The 8954-nt window shown below is 38.1% G+C and overlaps 2 protein-coding genes across 4 annotated transcripts in view; both read left to right on the top strand.

The window, feature by feature from the left end:
- The window catches only part of LOC106746125 (EF-hand domain-containing protein D2 homolog), a 21176-nt gene extending 18085 nt beyond the window's left edge, over nucleotides 1-3091 (top strand). Inside the window, exon 4 of the mRNA XM_014622357.1 lies at nucleotides 1023-3091. Coding sequence (XP_014477843.1) covers nucleotides 1023-1160 — 138 coding nt within the window. The 3' untranslated portion in view covers nucleotides 1161-3091. The remainder of the gene's footprint in view (nucleotides 1-1022) is intronic.
- A 1412-nt stretch (nucleotides 3092-4503) lies between these two features.
- On the top strand, nucleotides 4504-8938 carry LOC106746095 (acylamino-acid-releasing enzyme-like). Of its 3 annotated transcripts, none has more exons than XM_014622303.1 (15): nucleotides 4504-4732; nucleotides 5148-5195; nucleotides 5328-5545; nucleotides 5675-5838; nucleotides 5931-6073; nucleotides 6170-6431; nucleotides 6513-6661; nucleotides 6765-6930; nucleotides 7032-7283; nucleotides 7367-7504; nucleotides 7578-7798; nucleotides 7892-7971; nucleotides 8049-8096; nucleotides 8296-8520; nucleotides 8675-8938. In XM_014622303.1, the coding sequence occupies exons 2-15, from the start codon at nucleotides 5181-5183 to the stop codon at nucleotides 8805-8807; spliced, it is 2214 nt and encodes a 737-aa protein (XP_014477789.1). In that variant the 5' UTR covers nucleotides 4504-4732; nucleotides 5148-5180; the 3' UTR covers nucleotides 8808-8938. The 3 variants fall into 3 exon arrangements, with proteins under 3 accessions (XP_014477789.1, XP_014477790.1, XP_014477791.1); XM_014622304.1 differs by having other exon boundaries at nucleotides 5133-5195; XM_014622305.1 differs by lacking the exon at nucleotides 8049-8096 and having other exon boundaries at nucleotides 4509-4732.
- The last annotated feature ends 16 nt before the right edge of the window (nucleotides 8939-8954 follow it).

Here is an 8954-nt window from a genome sequence, read left to right as displayed (position 1 = left end):
TAACTTTCTGGGCCTGCCATGTGTCATTTACGTCCGCGCACATAGGAAATCGCGTGCGTTGCGATTTCCTACGCGATTGTTGACGACTGGGACCTCGTAGGGAGCTGTGTTATTTTCCGCGTTGTTGCGATCTCGATATTTTTTTACAGTAATTCTTCGCAGTAGACGAGAAGGTGGTATTATGGCCCTTGCAGGGTATTCTCCTTCTTAATATCTCCGCTATTAAGTGACGAATTCTAGCGATTACTTATAGAATCATTTGCCCGGGAAAACATTTTCTATATATAATTAGATATAATTATTTGATTCTATATAAGATGTCATATATATATATATATATCAAATAATTCTATATAAGATGTCATATATATATATATATATCAAATAATCAAATAATTATATCTAATTATATATAGAAAATGTTTTCCCGGGCAAATGATTCTATAAGTAATCGCTAGAATTCGTCACTTAATAGCGGAGATATTAAGAAGGAGAATATATATATGACATCTTATTATATATATATATATAAGATGTCATATATAATAATCAAATATATATATATATATATATATATATATGACATCTTATATAGAATCAAATAATTATATCTAATTATATATAGAAAATGTTTTCCCGGGCAAATGATTCTATAAGTAATCGCTAGAATTCGTCACTTAATAGCGGAGATATTAAGAAGGAGAATACCCTGCAAGGGCCATAATACCACCTTCTCGTCTACTGCGAAGAATTACTGTAAAAAAATATCGAGATCGCAACAACGCGGAAAATAACACAGCTCCCTACGAGGTCCCAGTCGTCAACAATCGCGTAGGAAATCGCAACGCACGCGATTTCCTATGTGCGCGGACGTAAATGACACATGGCAGGCCCAGAAAGTTACTTCAGCGTGTCGCGAGGTAAAAAAAATGCACGCGCGAGAGCGTAACCTGAACGCGTCGCATTTCGTGCGCGCTCCGATTAACGCATTCTTCATCTGTCTTTCTTTTCTCCCTTTGCAGATCGAGCAGCTCCGAAAGGCCTCGAAATTCGAGGACGAGATTCGCATGGAGCAGGAGGAGCGAAAGCGAGAGGAGGAGGAAAAAGCGGCGAGGCGGGAGCAATTCCGGCAGAAAGCTGCTCTCTTTGGCAATAATTAAGTGACGGAGTAACACGCGAAAGCAGCCCAGCACCTCGACTCGTCGTTAGAAACTGCGAAGAAGAATCGCCGTTCGGATCGTTAGGTTTATATTACCCGATGCTTGGAGCAGCAAGCGGTCGCGATATCGACAGCGCCGGCGAGCGCGACTCCATAAAGAATTTAAGTGCGCTCCGAGGAGACGTGAAATCGCGGCTCACTCGTGACGGCGATTGTTCGGCGAGCTCCCGAAGCACGGATCGAAGAGCACCGCGCGGTATAATTACCATGAGTCTCATTACTCGCGCTGTAGCTTCGAGATTTCAACTTGGCGAAATCTCGTGACGCTTTCGATCCCTGCTCCGAAGGCAGCGATAGAATTTTCGCAATATCGTGCTTTCGAACGCGTTAACGCGTCCCTCACGTGTAGGAATAAATGACGATAACGAGACAGCGAGTTTTCTCGAACGGTCGCTATTTTGATGCTATCTTCTTCGGCGCTACATAGCGATTACCGTGTTCGGATCACGCTATTGCGAAGAGTCTCTAGTTCACATAGTCGTGTACACATGAGTTTTACGTAGAGGAGTCGGAGATCTTGATGACTAATTATTGCTGTTGATAACTAATTGTTCGATGTACATCTATTTTACAGAGGCAATTTAAAATCGGACACGAAACCTTTATTTTACAATACTACTGAAGACTCGTGCGTAAGTCGGGTAATGTGCAAATTAAATTTGTGACAGCAGTTTCGATAAGAATCGTCACGGTGTTACCGTGAAATCGTCAACGGGCCTAACAATTGTAAGCGATATCTGAAGCTCAGAATAAATTAGTAATTTTGCGTAAACGAAATATTTGCATTGTTGTTTAACGTAGATATATCAATGTTAACAGAATTCACGCGGAGATGGGATTCCCAATGAAGTCTGAAAATGTTAAGGTCGGATAATCGATCTGTTACTTGTCGTGGTTATTAAATGACTATTGGAAGATGATATTCTTCCACGGGGCTTTGTCGGACGAAGGATGAAAAATGGAAGATTAAAAAAAAAGATTGAACGCAAAAAGAACCGATATTGCATTATTCCAGAAAATGATATTAAAGAGTCTCGAGTCTCCGGTAACGTGAGATTTGCTTTGCCGGCCCATGTACCTTAATTTCAGTTGTGACGATCTTTCCTCGATTATAATAACATTTATTTTGTCGCGTTAAGTGACGCACACACACACTGAACGTAATTTGTAATACATGTGTATAACATAAAAGATACGTACGTAAGTTGTATGTGTTATGTAGATGTCTTTGCTTAATTTTAAGAACAACATATTGAAAAGTTATTCGTAACTAAGGCCTTTTCTCATGCAGATATTTCTCTGGCGGCCGATTCGTTGCAATTATGCTTTACATTTCATCCGTATGATTTTAACAGATGTTTTATTGTGCATAACTGACAAGAGTCCGATTTAATGATCTTCGTCTATTGAGTTGTCAGTTTTTGCATTAAATAGAGCAGAAAGTGTAAAACCATTAGAAATGTTAAACAACTTTTTCGTCATAATTCAAAAAAAACCTTTTACTTTGTTGTCTTAATGAGCTTCATCTTATGTTACTTTTTACTTTGTTATGTTATTGCTCATACAGCATACTGTGTATTGCTTATGAGATGTACATGATATTTTCACATGAAACACACATTGTAAATAATATTAGAAAACCTTGGACATCTACTGTAGGAAGCGTATAGGTTTATAAGCTATAGATTGTAAATAGACTCTTATTTTGTTGCGTCGATTTTTTACGGATTTGATCGGAAGGTGAAATGATTATAACGACGTTGTATTGATATTGTGATATAGAGACTGCATCGTGCTATCGTCGTTGATAAAAAGAGACCGGCTAAGATAATGTAAAATGAGGCAAATAACTGATTTAATGTTTACACACGAGAGATTCTTTTGTTTCTTGTAATATATCCCTCTTTCCCCTTCTCCAATTTTTAAAAGCTTGAGCTTAAAATTCATAACATACATAATAATTTTGTCAAAATATTTTATCGTGTAAATGTAAAAATTTGTTTTAGATTTGTTTTAAATAAGTAGAATCATTATTTTTTTATTATGCAGATTCTATACGATATGCAAACATTAAAGTTAATTGTTATTTAATTTTTTATTTAGTCTATCTTTAACGCCAAGCTGATATAAAAAATTCTGTATAACATAATCTGTTATGTTTCGAACGCTCAGATAGGGTGAAGGAGCGAGTACCGATTCAGATGCGGAAAGTCGGTGGAGAGTTGACGCGCGGGACAGTCACGCGCCGCACGCCACGTAGGGGACCCGTCCGGGTCGACGTCGACTTCGTGGGTGACGCGACGAAGAGCGCTCGCGGGAAGACGGTGCCGTCTACCGTTCCCGAAGGCGATGTCCACGTGGACGATCGCACACGTCGAGCTACGCTCGACCCTGATTCCGACCAACAGTCCGGCGCAGTTGCTTCGCGGACGAATCTCCGGCCCTTCGCCTTGGAAGATCTTGTGGCGCTCACGGCCGAGTGCTGAACGAGGTTCCGGCACCAGGAGGGTATCGAAGGATGACTACCACCAAGACGACAGTACAATACCCGAAAACACACACTCGAAAAAGACGCTAGGCGCTTGCTCACTGTTCTGTCGACCTGAGTGCTATGGCAGACGAGAACAGTCTCCCCGAGCGCTCTTAAATATCCGCCAGCGAGCGAACTCGCTCGTGGGTTGATCACCCGGGCGGCGAGGGTCCAGCGCATGCGACACTCTCTCGCCTATTGCGCTGCAACCCGGCGGTCGAGCTTCGCTCGATCCGCAACAGTTATAATTTGAAAAATAATACCCATAATTCCCTATCAAGACGATTTTTGATGGCAGTAAGTGCTCACTCCACCATTTTGTTTTCGAAATACATCCAATTATAATAGGTTATATGGAGACAAATAATTTAAATTTTCGCGGGCAAACGAAAGTGAATCTGCGCAACCTAAAAACGAATTAGCATTGCCGTAGGCGCGATCCACTTAACACTCGTAACGACGCGAGCGTCACTCTATCTTTGTTTCTCGTTGGATGTTGAATAAAGACAGAATGATGCTCGCGTCGTTGCGAGCGTTAAGTGGAACTTGCGCCATGTAAACGTAGGTTAGGGTCCATTTCAAATTGCTCTGAAGCGCCATATAGACCAATCATGAGGTCTGTTCGTTTTCGCTGCATCGCTGAACTAGTGTAATAAGTGAAGTGAGAAAACATATACTTGTCTCGCTTAAACTTATTGCACTAATTCAGCGGAGCAGCGAAAACGAACAGACTTATGTTCTTTAAGTGCTCCAAAGCGTTTATTGCTAAAAGCTCCAGCAGCGTGAAATGGACTTGTCCTAATCAGGAACGAACCAACGGCGTCTGCTATGATTACGTTATTGCGCATGTTCAGTTCTCTCCTCCCTTCTTGCAATCGCTTTATTTCACATTATAATTACCAACACTAGGTACTTTCGGTATAACAATCGGTCGTTAGGCTTCCTGTGGAACGAAAGGAAAAAACAATACGAATCATTAAGAGGTAAATATCTTCATCAGTTTAATTTCTCAGCAAATTCTTATCATATGTGTCAATATCACACTGATAACGCTGTCAATTATAATTTTAATCTTGTATTGTGAACTTGTATATTCTGATATAAAATAATATATATCCCAGGACTCGCAATTATTCATCGTGCAATATTAATGCTTCTCATGTTTTTGCAATAACTCTGTAACTTTTGTACATGTAATGACCATAATATATATGATGATAATATTGTAAATATAAATTTTGCTACTTTTGCTATTCAAGTGAACAAACGTTATTAGTCGAAAGTGTGTAATGCTATATCATTTGATTTTATCTGATCAAATGTATCTAATGTGTATAAAATAGCCTCATTTGGTAAATATTTATTTTAACTTATGATAAATAGTCTGTTATATAACAGTGACCTGGAAAGTATCAGCTGAATAATATCAGGATGGCGTTAGTACAGGTATACAAACATTTCTTATTTCAAAACATTTGTTATAGCGATACTTGTCAATATAACATAGTAGCTTCAAATAAATTTACAGCATAGAATAATGTGTATCACATACCTGCATGAGAAATATATATGTTGTAGGTAGAAAAGTTGGTGAAGTTATATACATCATTAGCTACCGCTCCATCTTTAACTTGTGTACGAATTCTGAATCCATTAAATAATAATGTGGTGGTACAAAGCAAATGGACGCAGAGAAATCTGGATATAAAGACCAATCAACGTTTTCTGATCAATCATATCTTTAAGCCTGGCAGTATCGAGGACTCCAGTGATCTTCCAATCGATATTACCACAGAGTATGTAATTGTAATATATGTTTTAATTATAACATTATAAATTAATTTAGTAATAGTATATTATTATTGAGCAATAAAATGTAGATAATTATAAGCAATATTAATATAAATAAATTCTCTAAAATTTAGGCTCATGTCTACTCTGACAAATGATGAAAAATTCAGGGCTGTTCTGAGACAAGTCACAGTTGAAAATACTAAGAAAGAATTTATAGAAATCTGGGATAAGCATCATTTGGTGAAAAATTATGATCTTTCTGCTTTGGATGTTCATGGCAATGTTTATACGGATAGTAAGACACGGCTCTCTGACAACTACCTTAATCTCTGTCTGTGTTTTCTTAAATATATATTAATACATTGATTATATTTATCTTTTGCACAGGTGAATTTAGTTCTTTCAAGTGGTCTCCGGATAATACTAAACTTCTCTACATAGCAGAAAAGAAGCTTCCCAAGACAGAACCATTTTATAAGCAAAAACCTCAAGATAAGAAAGATAAGAAAGATAATGAGATGGTAATAGCTGTGAGTGCTCTACTTTTACAATTATCCAATTCCAGATCTCCATATCTTTGTTTATCTCTGTACGTATTTCTCTCTTGTATATTTTATCTTACATAGGGTAACGAATATATCTATAAGCCTCATTGGGGAGAACAATTGGTAGATAAACACCGACCTGTCGTTGTGGTCCTTGACACAACAATGGAAACCATTACAACATTGTCTGAAATACCAGATGACCTTTCCCCTGGTCAAGTAATCTGGACGAAAGAACAGGATATAATTGGTGTGGCTTGGAAGCACGAGCCACGTTATTTAGGTCTTGTCTCGTGCACCAACAGAGCTTCGTGGATATTCTTATTAAAGGACGGGAAATATCGTAAGGAACATTCAAAAAGTTGTTGCGCAAATATTATATGTATGTGTTAGTAAAGAAAAATTTGTAATTTTTATTATTCAGAAAAATTATCCGATGATGGATGTGCCGTGCATAGTCCGAGACTTAATCCAAGTGGAGATACTCTCGTTTGGATCGAGAGAAATATTAGTAATTTGCATCACAACACACAAAGACTTATGATGCGTGATTTAAAATCCGTGGAAACGAAGGTAATGTGTTAAATAAAAAATCGAGAATAAATTAACTTGAAGAAAAGAGCACATATATAATATAATAAAGATATAAAATTGTATTGTTTCATATAACATACAGAATAACGTAATTGTGGATATTGTGCAAACGAGCGAAACGATTAAGAAAAACAAACAATTTTATGGAATATATGGTCGCTTGCCTGATCGTTGTTGGAGTGATGACGAGCATTTATTTTTCAGTACACCTCAGAAGAACAATATCTTCTCTTACATTGTAAACATAAGTAAGTAACTAGAAATGCTTGCAAGCTTGACAGCGATTTATTGCCATTAATTTCTTTTCCTTGCATGCGATATGAAGGTAATGAATTTGTTTGATTTGCAGAAACAAAAGATATCGTTGAGGTACAAAATGAGAACAGTAGTCTCAGTGTACTAGACGTAAAAGGAAACGTGGTTGCATTTTTAAGTACATCTCTAACGCAACCTTCGTGCCTCATGGTAGGTTGTTTTCAAAATACCGAGTTGGAAACTGGCGATATTTCGAAATTAGCCATTACAACACCGCTAAATTTTGGTCTTGATAAATTTATGTATGAGGCTAATGAATATACTTACGACAATGACGACGAGATAAGTAAGTACATCGCACATTATCTGTTTGTTATTCAACATTGTTATTCTGCTCTACGATTATCTTGAGAAATATCTTGTTTCCAGAGCAATTCAACTTTATTTACTTCGGCCCCAAAAGCGGAAAAACCAAGTCGACACCTTTTATAATCGTACCACACGGAGGTCCTCATAGCAATTATGCAAACACGTTTTCTTTGGACTTCTCTTTCTTGGCATTATCAGGTGTGTAAATCGTACATCGTTCTCTGCGAGATCAGAAAAGAGCTGTCCCGTTTACTGATTGTGTAAAATTCAGGTTTCGCGCTGGTGCTGGTTAACTACCGCGGTTCCACGGGGATGGGAGCGACGACCGTGGAGTTTCTTCAAGGGAAAGTGGGAGACGCAGATGTGAGAGACTGTATAACTGCCGCAGAGGAATCATTGAAGAAGTATCCCTGGCTCGATCCGAAACGCATAGGCCTTTGCGGCGGATCGCACGGTGGATTCTTGGTGGCGCATTTGAGCGGACAATTCCCGGTAAGAAGCTGAATGAAACGTCAAATGTGCACAAGCGTCTAATATTTAATTATTGTGCGGTCATCGATGTGTAATATTTTCTTGCATTCTCAGGACATGTTTAAAGCGGCGGTCGCGAGAAACCCAGTGATCGACATCTCCCTTATGTTCCACACGTCGGATATCCCAGATTGGTAAAGAGACACACTTGCTTAGTTGTTAATTACTTTTTTCAAGCCTTCAGTTATTCAATGTCCCATTTGTATTTCAGTCGCAATGCTCTGACTAAGGAAGAGAAAATAACATATCTTCACGATGTGTAAGCTTAACCGTTATCTCAAACGTATACAACTTGAAGAATACCTTTATTCTAATTTCTTGACTGAAATACAGCTTTCCTTTATTTGAGTGTGTGCGCATGAATTATACGCAGGAATAATTCAAACGGACATACTCTCCTGTCTCTGAGTATCACGCTCGTGTTTACACGACGAATGTGATTAAACTTTCTGTTATAGGTGCGCCGCAGCAATAAATGCTTCTTCCTGCAACCTTTTGGAAGCCGGCAGCCAACCCGACCTCGTCAAGTTGTTCGTGAAAATGCTGGAACGCTCGCCCATCATTCACGTCGACAAAGTCAAGATACCGACCTTGATTTCCATTGGAACGAACGATCTGAGAGTACCGTATTTCAGTGGGAAAACGTGGTATCACCGTCTTAAAACCAACAACGTGAAAACTAAGTAAGTCGTGTCCCGTATCCAAGTTCAACGCGTAGGTTGAACACTTTATTGTGTTATATTTGAAAAATTACGAATTTTAAAACGTTTATGAAGAAAATTTTGTGTGAAGAAATTTACTTTTATTAAAAATAATTATACTGATATACAATTACAGAATGCACGTATACGAGGACAATCATCAGTTACTGAACGGACCAAGCGAAATCGATCATATTATCAACGATTGTATGTGGTTACTCGAACATCTGAAGAAAGATGATGATGCAGAACCCGAAAACGAGGAATAAATGAAGCTTGAAATTTCGTTCCTTTTTGCGTTTGATCTCAGATATATATATATGTATGTATGTATCCGAGATCAAACGTAAAAAAGAGCGAAATTTCAAGTTTCATTTATATTTAGGCTTCATATATATTATATATATATATATATA

The sequence above is a fragment of the Dinoponera quadriceps genome, unplaced genomic scaffold (assembly GCF_001313825.1).
Source record: "Dinoponera quadriceps isolate SergipeBrazil2010 unplaced genomic scaffold, ASM131382v1 scaffold1782, whole genome shotgun sequence".
NCBI classification, from domain to species: Eukaryota; Metazoa; Arthropoda; class Insecta; order Hymenoptera; family Formicidae; genus Dinoponera; species Dinoponera quadriceps.
Note: the sequence above shows the minus strand (reverse complement) of the source record. Positions and strands in the feature narration are given on the sequence as shown.

Excerpts from the sequence above, each read along its gene's own strand:
- LOC106746095 (XM_014622303.1), top strand. Across the intron at positions 7,799-7,891 it reads ATTTGAGCGGACAATTCCCG|GACATGTTTAAAGCGGCGGT; the intron begins GTAAGAAGCTGA and ends TTGCATTCTCAG. Across the intron at positions 8,521-8,674 it reads ACCAACAACGTGAAAACTAA|AATGCACGTATACGAGGACA; the intron begins GTAAGTCGTGTC and ends ATACAATTACAG.